The sequence below is a fragment of the Mangifera indica genome, chromosome 3, assembly GCF_011075055.1.
Source record: "Mangifera indica cultivar Alphonso chromosome 3, CATAS_Mindica_2.1, whole genome shotgun sequence".
Taxonomy (NCBI): Eukaryota; Viridiplantae; Streptophyta; class Magnoliopsida; order Sapindales; family Anacardiaceae; genus Mangifera; species Mangifera indica.
Genome location: NC_058139.1, coordinates 6,955,570 through 6,968,692, shown reverse-complemented (window position 1 = coordinate 6,968,692; position 13,123 = coordinate 6,955,570). Strand labels below are relative to the sequence as shown.

Sequence of the window (13,123 nt, the reverse complement as noted above, 5' to 3'; positions counted from 1 at the left end):
CAAAAACCCTAATACTGAAGATCAAAAACGAGAACTCAATGATACACTCTCCGTTTAATTCTTCAATTCTCTCTCACTTTCCCTCACTTTATCGCCATCCAAATACTCCTCCTATTGCACTCTGAACTAAATTTGAGCGGGAAGGAATCAGTTTGAAGGTTGAAGATAAACCAGTCAAGATGCAATTAAAATCCAGTCTAAAACCCAAAACATTAAACCACCGAGGCTTCAAGGAGGATTAACGAGTCGTTTCATATTTGATTTTAATTGTAAAGTAATACGGTGTCGTTTTATGTTAAGTTTTTTTTAACATTCAACTGAAATGTTGTACAGTAAACGTAAATAAAACCAATTTGGAGGGCAAAGGACAGGACAACTTCAAGCTGATTCTTGTTAAACTAACTCGAGTCCACAAAAATCAAAGGTCATCTTGTTTGCCCATTTCTCTCTTTTTCCAAATTTCTAATAACTTTGCTTCTCATCTCCGCTCTTCATTTCTCATAGGCGTTCTTCCATTTTTTCGCTGAAACGAAGATTAGCTCACATCACCTCCACAACCACACTTATGAACTGCCGCATTCAGGATCCCCTGGGCGCCCTCTGCAGAGGCAGCAATGCCGTCCTAAGCCGGTTTGGAACCGAGTGTCCGTCACTGACCTTATAAAGTCCGAAACCATAACCCTCTCCGTCCAATCAGCGTCTTAGGTCTGTCGCCTTGCCGTGTCACCAGAGGGCTTGTTTCTCTTGACTGTCGATGAGAACCAGCGGTGTCTCTTCATTAACCTACACGCCACGAGGTCCTCCAACGTGTCAAATTCATGTCTCCCGTCAATACAATTCAGTTTAGTCCTAATGGAAAATATATCGCCGTCGGCACAGGTAAACGGTGAAACGTGAAACTTTGAGAATAGAATTTTCTTTTCCTGGTGATTTTGGGAATGCTTTTGATTTTTTTTTTCATTCTTATAAGTTGGGAGAAAAATAAAAATTATAGTGGATTGTAGAAGCACTTTTGATAAATTCCATCAAAAGCATTTATAAAAAAGGGAAAGTGCTTTTGTATCAATTTTGTGGTGGTTAAAGAGTTGCTATTGGAGAAGCACTTTGATACACGCTTTTCTGCGAGAGCAACTTTTTGAGTCAGAATTTGAAGTGATTTCTGAAAAAGTACTCTGCTTGTGATTTTCCTGAAAGCAGTTTTACTTTGTGAAGTAGTGTTATCTGGTGGGTTAATAAGCTTCCTAAGATAACCCTGATTGTACCAACTTTGTATATCAGCATGTTTGTTTAGATATGTTTAGCATTTGAATTTGTAAGTGTGTTTTAGAAGAGATCTCTTGTTATTTTTTATTTTTGCTAAAATATGCTGATCGAATCATTAGTTCCATTTTAGGCTTAGTTACAATGTTTTGATGTATCTGCAGGTAAATTAGTAAAGATATGGGGATCACCAGGCTTTAAGAAGGAAGAGTTTCCCTTTGAGTTTAAAGGGACTTTTGCTGATTGCAATGATAAAGTTACCACATTGAATTGGAGTCCTGATTCTAAGTATTTGCTTGTGAAGATTCAGCTGCAAGATTGTTTTACGCAAAAGAAATATTAAAGGGTGTTTATAGCAATAAGCCTTTTTTACATTTAGGTCACAAAGACTCAGTTGTGGGTTGTTTTTTTAGGATTACTTGTGGTAAACAAATTTTTATGATTACTTTTGATTGTTATATATTTAGTTGGGGTTATAGTGAAAGTCATGGTAAAACTGATGAATTTAGACAGGAAGATTCGGAACCTCCATAACCAGGAACTCGAGGGAGGGAGAGCGATGGAAAGAAGTGGAAGGATTTTGATGGGAAAGATGGTGATTTAGGTGAAGAGGAGTATCTGCATAAGCAGAAATGGGAGTTATTGAGAAAGCATGATTTTCCACGGGCACCTGGTAAGCTAACAGCATGTGATTATCATAGGGGGCTTGATATGATGGTTGTGGGGTTCGCAAATGGTGAGTTTGGTTTATATCAGATGCCAGATTTTGTGTGTATACACTTGTATTCAATTTCAATGAGCTAGGGAATTGGTTGATATTTGAGTGTGCAAAGCTAAGACAGTTGCTTGTCTGGGATTGGCAATCAGAGAGTTGTATATTGAAGAAGCAGGGGCACTATTCTGATGTTAATTTTATTTCAGACTCACAACCATTGGCCAGTGGTGCAGATGATAACAAAGTCAAGGTATTTTTTTTATATACGAAATATCTTATGATTTGGTATTATATGCTTATTCATCTTGTTATTAAATTGTACTTTGCGTGATCATATGCTGCTCCTACCTATCCATGTAACATCCAACCTGATATATATATTGTGTTCCTATAATGTACCGTAGATAACCTTGTACTGTAGTCATTTGCCCCCAGCAATAGATTTGCTAGGATCATTGATGGTGTGCAATTATTGTGATTTTTTCATTTGTGCTCATGTGTCTGTTGGATGAGAGGTCTAATATCTGATTCTGTTAACTCAAGGTGAACTATTAAAATCTATAATTTTATATAGTTCACTACAAACTAGTTAGCATTTTAGCATTAACATTTTAGTAAAGTTAGTTTTTCTCTTTGGAAGTTTATGTCAATAATTGTTTTTTGTTTTCCTTTTTTTTTTTAATAAAAAAATATGATTGTTGTGATGCTAAAGGTAAATCTATATTTGTCTAAATCTTTGTCTATGATCGCCTTCCTATTTTAAAATTTGTACATAAAATGCTTGAACTCATGTGGAAGTAAGTATTGAGCTTGCTTGCTGCAGGTTTGGACTGTTTCGTCAGGCTTTTGCTTTGTGACATTCATTGTGCTTTTTTATGCTGTCACTGCTCTCTGGTAGAAACCTTATAACTTAAAGTTTACATTTGCAGGGCTAAGGGAAGAAATAGCAAGTGAGAGGAAATGCCAGCTGGAAGGGAAGGTGTTCCTCAGGAATCAAGGGTAGCAGCTGAGTGTTTGACAAGTGGCAGCCTTCTTGCTTATGGAATCATTGAAACGGCTATGCAATTTGTATAAAAAGAGGGAGTGTTGAGTGAAAGTGGCAAGGGGTATTTTTGAAGAAAACATTTCTATTGATTGGGTTTATAATTTTCTTTGTTTTGGGGAGAACTGGCCTCTTATTGTTAGTGAAATATTTTTTAATTTCTGCTATTTTACTTTCTGTTCTTTTATGCTGGTTTTCTGTATCATTTTATAATCTCTTTGTAATGGATGTTCAGATGATAAGTAATGAAATTGTTGATGAGTATTACCTTATTTTAGCCATTGTCATCTCCATTTCTTATTCTGTATTCATGCTCTGCAACTTTTGTTAACTGAAAATCTGATGTAATTGTGGTTGGCCGACTCAACATGAAAACTCGTTTTGTTGCATTGTGTGGAGGTGTTAATAAATAAGCAAGGAAAGAGTAGCAGTGAGAGATTGTTTGCGATTGCCGAAGACTTGTGGCCAAGAGTCACAGCAGATAGAGCTTGCTGGAAATATTATTCCGGATATGTATCAAAGTGGTATCGAGCTGACGAATCTTGGTGATGGTGTCAACAAGGATGAAAGGGAGAATTGATGAATTGGAACAAGAGTAAAGGAGTATGGTTGATACGGTGTCGGACATGGATGTTAGGATGGAAGAACTATCACTGGGAACGACCGAGTATGAATTTCTTCTCTAGCCTAGTCTTGCTTGTTCAGACCAAAAACAGGGTTAGCCATTATTTTTAGCAAAGGAGCAGTTATGACCAAATCCGGATAGTAGAGTCCAATGTGGAGAAAACGGACTTTTGCACTCATAATGGCCATTAATGAAATTTTTTGTGACCATCTACATAGATTTATATTGTTCTTTCTCAATAATATTTTAATCTTCAGTAGAAATTTTTCTGAACATTTAGAACACTTCCAAACGGCCCTCAGACTCTTATCTGAGCATAATTTAGTGTTGAATAGATGAAAAAGGCTTATTCATCATGTCGCAATTAGAATATTTGGGCATATTATTTCTGTAGAACTTACTGATATTATGAAGTTGAGAAGAGAATTGGGGTTTATAGAGTATTATCATGGATTTGTCCAAAATTATGATAGCATTATCACACCTTTGACACAATTGTTAAATGACATTCAACCCTTCTTAATAATCGAACATATGGTCAAACCTATAAACGCCACTGATATTAACATAAAATTAAAACTTGTATTTGAGGTATCACTGGGAAAAGTGTTCAGTATTTGCAGTTGCAGTGGATTGAGTTGTGAGCCTGAGCCAGGCCCATTGAGTTTATATTTATAATATATGGGATTTATAATCATCACTCAAAAGGTTTTTCTTTTTATATTAAAACGAAAATTCAAAAGCTAAATACCTCAACAAATTTTAAATAATAATTAAAGAGGGTTATATATGAATTTTAAATTTTAAAATTTTGAACTTTATGATAATATCTAAAGCTAATTTAAGCATTTCTGACCAACAAAAATATCAAGATTTTTTTTTATTTTAAAAAATAAATGTAAACATTTCCTGTAAAATTAACTCAACCAAGCCTCTCGGCCCATGGGCTTAAAGAAAAAGAGTTCCATTTTTTATGTCGGGTCATCCGGCCCATGGCATTATCCTCTCCATCAATAAACCCTAAACAAAAACCCTAACGCTTAAGAACAAAGGCGAGAACTCAACGTGACACTCTCCGTTTAATTCTTCAATTCTCCCTCACTTTTCTTCGCTTTATCGCCATCCAAACACTCCTCCACCACCACACTCATGAACTACCGCTTTCAGAATCTCCTGGGCGCCCCCTACAGAGGCGGCAATGTTGTCATAAGCCAGAACTCACAGCTAATCTCACCGGTTGGGAACCGAGTGTCCGTCACAGACCTAATAAAGTCCCAAACCATAACCCTCCCTGTACAGTCATCGTCTAACGTCTGTCGCCTTGCCGTGTCACCAGACGGCTTGTTTCTCTTGACAGTTGATGAGAACTCGCGGTGTCTCTTCATTAACCTCCACCGCCACGTGGTTCTCCACCGTGTCAAATTCAAGTATCCCGTCAATGCAATTCAGTTTAGTCCTAATGGAAAATATATCGCCGTCGGCACAGGTAAATGGCGAAAGTTTGAGAATAGAATTTTCTTTTCCTGGTGATTTTGGGAATGCTCTTGATTTTTTTCATTCTTATAATTCGGTAAAACAAAATAAGAATTGTAGTGGATTGGAGAAGCAGTTTTGATAAATGCCATCAAAAGCATTCGAGAAGCACTTTTATACATGCCTTTTCTGCGAAAGCAACTTTTTGAGTCAGAATTTGAAGTGATTCCTGAAAACTACTTTAGTCATGATTTTCCTGAAAGCAGTTTTACTTTGTGAAGTAGTATTTTCTGGTGGATTAATAAGCTTCCTAACACAACCTTAATTATATCAACTTTATTTATCAGCATGTTTGTTTAGATATGTTTAGCATTTTAATTTGTAAGTGTGTTTTAGAAGAAATCTTTATTATTATTATTATTATTATTTTGCTTATATATGTTGATTGAATCATTAGATCCATTTTAGGCTTAGTTAGAATGTTTTTGATCTATCTACAGGTAAATTAGTTCAGATATGGAGATCGCCAGGCTTTAAGAAGGAAGTATTTGCCTTTGAGTTAATAAGAACTTTAGCTGATTGCAATGATAAAGTTACCACATTGAATTGGAGTCCTGATTCTAAGTATTTGCTTGTGGGGTCGAAAGATTTGGCTGCAAGATTGTTCTATGTAAAAGAAAAATTAAAGGGTGTTTATAGCAATAAACCTTTTTTACTTTTAGGTCACAGAGACTCAGTTGTGGGTTGTTTTTTTGGTGTTGATAAAAAGAGTGGTAGGGTAAACAGAATTTTTACTATTGCTCGTGATTGTTATATATTTAGTTGGGGTTATAGTGGCAATCTTGGTAAAACTGATGAATTTAGACAGGAAGATTCAGAACCTCCATCACCAGGTACTCCAGGGAGGGAGAGTGATGGAAAGAAGAGGAAGGATTTTGATGGAAAAAATAGTGATTTAGGTGAAGAGGAGTATCTTCATAAGCAGAAATGGGAGCTGTTGAGAAAGGATGATTTTCCACAGGCACCTGCTAAGCTAACAGCATGTGATTATCATAGGGGGCTTGATATGATGGTTGTGGGGTTCTCAAATGGTGTGTTTGGTTTATATCAGATGCCAGATTTTGTGTGTATTCATTTGTTTTCGATTTCAAGAGAGAAGATCACGACAGCCACTTTTAATGAGCTAGGGAATTGGTTGACGTTTGGGTGTGCAAAGCTAGGGCAGTTGCTTGTTTGGGAATGGCGATCAGAGAGTTATATATTAAAGCAGCAGGGGCACTATTTTGATGTTAATTGTCTTGCATACTCACCAGACTCACAACTATTGGCCACTGGTGCAGATGATAATAAAGTCAAGGTATTTTTTTAATATGCAAAATATCTTGTGATTTGGTATTATATGCTTATTCATGTTGTTATTAATTTGTACATTGTGTGATCATATGCTACTTCTACCTATCCAGGGAACATCCATCCTTATATATAAAATGTGTTCATTTATTGTATTGTAGATAACCTTGTACCGTAGTCATTTCCCCCCAAATTTGTTAGTATCATTGATGATGTGTAATTATTTTGATTTTTCCATTTGTGCTTGTGGGTCTGTTGGATAAAAGGTCTAATATCTGATGTTATGTACAGTTCACTGCAAACTAGTTAGCACTTTACACAGTCATTCTGTCATCAGCTTCAGTATTAACATTTATTCTTTGGAAGTTTATGTCAATGATTTTTTTTCTTTTCCCCTTTTTATAATTAAAAAAAAATGATTGTTGTGATGCTTAAGGTATATCTATATTTGGCTAAATCTTTGCCTATGATTGCCTTCCTATTTTAAAATTTGTACATAGAATTCTTGGAACTTCTGTGGAAGTATTGAGCTTGCTTGCTGCAGGTTTGGACTGTTTCATCAGGCTTTTGCTTTGTGACATTCACTGAGCATACTAATGCTGTCACTGCTCTCCATTTTATGGCTAATAATCACTGCCTTCTGAGTGCATCTCTGGATGGGACAGTTCGTGCATGGGATTTGTTTCGCTATAGAAATTTTAGGACTTTTACCACCCCTTCTTCCAGACAGTTCGTTTCTTTGGCAGCAGATCAAAGTGGTGAAGTTATTTGTGCCGGAACTCTAGATTCATTTGAGGTACGGTTTCTTATCAGTACGAAATTTTGATATTGCTCTGCTATCTCAATTTTTTTGCCTGACAGTTTTTTGTAATGTGCATATTGTAGATATTTGTTTGGTCAATGAAAACAAGTCGTTTGTTGGATATTCTAAGCGGGCATGAAGGTCCTGTCCATGGCTTGGCATTTTCTCCTACAAATGTGAGTTAACTTATCTTTTGACCAAGTGCTTACGCTGGTTAGATGTGCCAATATTTCATTTAACCTTTTCCTCTGAACCTGAAGTGGTATATCTTAAAGCGTTCCTCACATTTCTTTATGGTTTTCTTCTTGATTCTTCTAGTTTATCGAACTGATTTCAAGTGATTTGACAGATCTTATAGATTAGTCAGGCATTTTATCTTAACTTTTGACTCATGAATGGCTTAACAAGGTTGTTCCATTTTCAAATGTAGGCCGTTTTAGCTTCATCATCATGGGACAAAACTGTTCGGTTGTGGGATGTTTTTGAAGGAAAAGGTTCTGTGGAATCCTTCCCACACACACATGATGTTCTTACAGTAGTTTATCGCCCAGATGGAAGGCAATTGGCTTGCAGCACATTGGATGGGTTGATTCATTTCTGGGATCCAATAAATGGGGAGTTAATGTACACCATTGAGGGGCGTAGGGATATAGCTGGAGGGCGTCTCATGACCGATCGTAGATCAGCAGCTAATTCAAGTTCAGGAAAGTGCTTCACAACATTATGTTATTCTGCTGATGGAAGCTATATATTAGCAGGGGGAAGTAGCAAATATATTTGTATGTATGATGTAGCTGACCAGGTTAGTTTATGTGTATATATATATGTGTGTGTGTGTGTGTGTGTGTGTGTGTGTATAATGTAAATACATTCCTGCTGAATCTTATGTTAATCAAGATATGCATTCATTACTACTGCACAGGTTCTACTGCGTCGATTTCAAATAACCTATAATCTCTCTCTAGACGGAGTTCTTGACTTTTTAAACTCTAAGAATATGACAGAAGCAGGCCCACTGGATTTGATTGATGATGATAACAGTGACACAGAAGAAGGGGTTGATAAACAAACACGAGGAAAGTTGGGTTACGATCTACCAGGAGCCATGCCTAATCGTGGAAGGCCCATTATTCGAACTAAATGCTTGAGACTTGCACCCACTGGTCGGGGCTTTTCAGCAGCAACAACAGAAGGGGTTCTAGTTTATTCAATTGATGAATCTTTTATCTTCGATCCCACTGATCTTGACATCGATGTCACACCAGAGGTACTTATTTAAAACTGTCTAGAAAGAAATTTGTTATTTTTTTACTATTATTCATATGTTGGTCACTGATTACAAATGTGAATCACGTTGAAGTAATAGAAATCCAACATGTGATTTAACTTTTAATTCTATCAACTGTATCGTCTTATCTTATATGTTGTGTTGCTTCTCTACCCAATTTGGTTTTACATTATTTCTTGTTTGCCTTTTTGCACAGGCAGTTGATGCAGCGTTAAATGAAGATGAACCAAACAGAGCTTTAATTCTCAGCCTTAGGTTAAATGAGGATAGTCTAATAAAAAAATGCATTTTTGCTGTTAGCCCAGTTGATATACCAGTAGTTGCCTCATCAATCCCTCACAGGTACATGCAAAGGTTAATTGAGGCACTTTCAGATCTTCTAGAAAGTTGCCCGCATTTGGAATTTATACTTCGCTGGTGTCAGGTACTTTTCTACTAATCTTTTTCAGTGCTCCCTGTTCATTTTAAATGCAGACCACATTAAATCTGTGAATAGCAAATCTTACTTGGATTCTGCCTGGTTGTGTCAGGAGCTTTGCAAAACTCATGGTAACTCCATTCAACAGAATTCCAGGAACCTGCTTCCTTCCTTAAAATCCTTGCAAAAGGCAATCACCAGGATACATCAGGATTTGGCGGATACATGTTCTTCCAATGAATATATGCTACGATATTTATGCTCTGTGGGCACTAAGAAGTAACGAGCATTGTTTTTTCGGTTGCAACTTGGTACATAGGTGAAATTGGCTTAGGAATTCGGCCTATTTATTGTATAATGTAAAGGTCCATGCTTAGTGTTTGAGCTACAAAATGACACAAGGTATAATTCTCATTCGGGAGCTGGGCAAGTTGACAACAATCCAATCTGATAAAGAAATGCCTTTTGGATCAAATGCTGCTGCTTTTAACAATATGTAAGCGGCATCATACCAGCTTTTTTTAATTTTTAACCTTAATTGTTGACAATTCATCGTTACTGTGTTAATACACAGATTTTTGCGGATGAAAATGCCAGTGAAACAATTTTGTTGTGGAAACATCAGTCTTATAGAAAGGAATTGCTTATGCTTTTGTTGTATTCTTTATTCTGTTGTGAAAGACAGAGCAAGGCACCTTTTTCATTTTGCAGCTAAATTTTCGTCATATTATGTACGATTTACAGGTTTTTCTAATGTGATGTCGATTGCTGCTGCTATTTATATCAAATTATACTTAGCATCGAATTAGCCAGTGTTGTTTCTTTGCTGGTTTCTGTTAGGGAAACATCAGATAGGTACTGCAGTAAATCAGTTAGTAAATATGGCTTTTTATTTTTTGAGAAGAACTTGACGTTGTAAGCAGAATCTACTTTATAGTATAAACCTAAACCGAAAAACATATTAATTTGAAAGGTCATTATATAAAAGTTTGATTATAAAATTATCGTGTTTCGAATGAGGAATCTAAGGAAAACAGTAGAATGCAATAGAGCAGCTTGTTCCATTCTTAATGGAAACCAGTCCTCAAGACTGTTCTCATAACCATTTAATTTATTTTCGACTCAATGGTATAAATAAATCAAAACCAATCCCAAGCTTATCTCATGGGATGAGAAAGAAACTTTGGCAAAAAAAAAAAACTAGTACAATAACAGATGGGAATAAAAAACAGCCTCATTAGCCTATCCCAACTCTTCACATTCAACAGCAGCAATTCATTCTGACTTCTGGTCGGCAGAAATATCTTTAAGCTTCTCTTTCAGCTCGCCATTCTGCACAGGATAGACCATAGTTTTAATGCGATAGAGTTGCACTTTTGTAAATAGGTAAAATTTGTGTTCAATAAATATTATTATATAATCTGATACCTGATGCATACTGAGAATTATATCTGAACCTCCAATAAACTCTCCCTGAATAAAAATCTGAGGAAATGTAGGCCAGTGGCTGCATAGGTAAAAAGCCGAAGACAAAAATAGTATCAAGAACTATAAGAAAAAATTCACCACGCTATAAATTTATGCCTCTCTAGTGCAATTTCAAGATAATATTAACATTACAGTTAAGTCCTGCCTAATATAACTCACCTGAAGGCTTTTACAGCATTTTTAAGCTCGGCATCCTCCAAAATATTTCTAGCACTTAATGGAACTTCTGCAAAGGCCCCAACCATGAATAAAATACTGTAACAGATAATATATTTGCTAAAGAAATCAACAAATCCCACTGAAATGGAAAAATATATGCAGAGGCAGCTCGGCTAAAATTGAACTTTAAACTAAAAATCTTGTATAATTCACAATTGCTAAATTTGAACTTTTATAGTCAACTACTACAAACTATTTGACTATTGCATCTAAGATTTAAAAGTATATATATATATATATATATATATATATCCGATATATGAGGTACCTAAAATATCAAATATACAAGTGAAGGCCTCAATAGAAAGAAATATTTTCACAAGCAGAGTTTACAAATAAACTATACTATCTGCAAAGGGAATGCGTACAAAGCTCCAGCGATCACTTGTTCTTAGTTTTGGAAAGACTTGTGCAACCCTATATAAATTTAATTGTTAAAACTCTTTGTTATTTGATCTTACATAACCTTTCTCTTTTACTGAGATGCAACTGATCTTTCTATCTAAGGGAACACGTACAATTAAGACAAATATTAGATACAATATGATGGCCATCTAGACTAATAATTTAACTTGGTTTTAATCACAACACATGGGCAATTTAAAATATGCATTTCTTTTGAGTACTGTACCTTGAGCTAATAAGATGACTTCCTTCTCAAAAGCCAGTGATATGTGCAACATTCTCAACCACAAAGAAAAAGAAAAATTAACGTATTTGAATTTTACATACAACATAAAGAGTCTATCTTGAGTCCTTATTCACAGTTAGACTTTAGAATAAGATAGCGAGTCAAATGTTGCTTTACACAAAATATATCCAACACTGGCAACCAAAGATACTTAAACAGGAAAAAATAAGCAATCAAAACATTCAGGACATCAGGCTAGAGCACCTACTGTATTGACTAAGCACTCGCACAGCCAGTGCACTGAATCCACATTGAGGCATCTCAGGAATCCCTTTCATATAAATCATCACAGGGTTTTCTTTGACATCCTACAGCAAGAATCTAATTCCAATTACTGAATGCACAGTTTTTAAAGAAATTTAATATAGAAAATCATATAACAATAATGATTTGAGCCAACAAAGCAAAACACAAAGTAGATTCGGAAGACAAATTAACCTGTTCAACAACATCCTTCAAAGAAAGGCCCGAGCTCTCAACTTTATTAGTAGGTCTAAAATCTTCATGTGTGTCAGTATCATTGGGCACAGAAGTGGAGTACTTCATTCCATTGTGGTAAAAGGATCCAGATACCTACTAACAATTAATGCAAAACTATTACAATATGTTATTGTCCTGATAACACTAATATGCTGAACAAAGCATGTCATGTCTGACAGTTATACACATCCATGACTTCAACATGTTCATCACTTGGCTAAGTTGGCACCATTCAATTCATACCTCAACTAAAGTGAACACAGAATTTACCCGACCTAACCATCAAAAGAAGCAATTAATTCAGAGCTAGAAGAAGAAAAATAACAATATAAAATTTTCTAACCTCATGCATATTAGAGAGTGTGTTTTTGTAGAAAATGCTTTGTGGAAGAGGAATTTTGATTTCATCAATCAATTCTGAGCTAGAACAAGATAAATAGCGAAACAAAAATTTCTAACATCTTGCATATCAGAGAGTTCTTTCGTAGAAAATGTTTTGAGGAAAGCACCTATGATTTCAGCCAGAACATCTAAACTAAACATTAACCCACAAAAAAAAAATTAATAAATAAAAAAATCTTTAGCATATCTAGAAGTGCTTTTGGAGGCATTGTAAGTACTCCCAAAATACCCTTCAAACACCCCAAAACTTAAAAATCTGATTTCAACCAATACAAACTCGCATGTATTTTGGAAACATGAAAGGACCAAAATCCCTACGAAGCAAATTCTGGTAATCAAACATCAAAACATTCAATTTATCACAAGTTAGCCCATAATATTTCATTCATTTTCTACGAAACTCAAATCTTAAACGAACGATAGAATCTTAATTCTTACAAGTCTAGCAGAACGTCCAAGTGGGTAACCTGCAATCCCCTTCAAGATGAAGTTGGATAATGATCTTGTCATGTTATTAGAAACTGAAAAAAATCAAAAACCATCTCGTATTAATTACAACGGTACATGATTTCTACAATTCCAAATAAAAAACAAGTTGGAATAATGGGTTTAATATAAGTGAAGATTCTGTTACCCGAAACTGACACCAAAGAGTTGAAGTGCGCTCTCTGTTAGGGTTTTGGCTTTAATTTTCAGCTCAGTTCTTCCACCCTATCTGTATTACGTGTCTTTATATTTATATTGAAATAACAATTTGGTGATTTAATTACGTGTTTTATTTTAATTTTGACCCAAAAAAAATATATATCATTAATTTTTATTTTATATCGTTTTTTTTGCTCTTAAAAAGGAAATTTTTTTTTTCTGGGG

General features: G+C 35.4%; 2 protein-coding genes and 1 long non-coding RNA gene across 4 annotated transcripts; 2 read left to right on the top strand and 1 right to left on the bottom strand.

The window, feature by feature from the left end:
* The first annotated feature begins 15 nt into the window (after window positions 1–15).
* Window positions 16–3,289, top strand: LOC123210555. 2 transcript variants are annotated; one of them, XR_006501274.1, is made up of 4 exons: window positions 16–424; window positions 505–879; window positions 1,425–2,225; window positions 2,905–3,289. It is a non-coding gene; the product is annotated as an uncharacterized LOC123210555 (long non-coding RNA). The 2 variants fall into 2 exon arrangements; XR_006501273.1 differs by lacking the exon at window positions 16–424 and having other exon boundaries at window positions 434–879.
* A 1,380-nt stretch (window positions 3,290–4,669) lies between these two features.
* On the top strand, window positions 4,670–9,727 carry LOC123212253 (periodic tryptophan protein 2). The gene is made up of 8 exons (XM_044631341.1): window positions 4,670–5,128; window positions 5,616–6,472; window positions 7,010–7,261; window positions 7,351–7,443; window positions 7,698–8,069; window positions 8,190–8,534; window positions 8,752–8,979; window positions 9,086–9,727. Exons 1-8 carry the CDS (start codon window positions 4,792–4,794, stop codon window positions 9,254–9,256), a joined length of 2,655 nt encoding a protein of 884 aa, XP_044487276.1. The 5' UTR covers window positions 4,670–4,791; the 3' UTR covers window positions 9,257–9,727.
* Window positions 9,728–10,010: 283 nt separating this feature from the next.
* On the bottom strand, window positions 10,011–13,033 carry LOC123212486 (monothiol glutaredoxin-S15, mitochondrial-like). The gene is made up of 7 exons (XM_044631647.1): window positions 12,888–13,033; window positions 12,692–12,774; window positions 11,810–11,944; window positions 11,580–11,679; window positions 10,621–10,687; window positions 10,402–10,480; window positions 10,011–10,305 (listed from the first exon to the last, which is right to left on the bottom strand). The coding sequence occupies exons 2-7, from the start codon at window positions 12,761–12,763 to the stop codon at window positions 10,249–10,251; spliced, it is 510 nt and encodes a 169-aa protein (XP_044487582.1). The 5' UTR covers window positions 12,764–12,774; window positions 12,888–13,033; the 3' UTR covers window positions 10,011–10,248.
* Window positions 13,034–13,123: the final 90 nt, after the last annotated feature.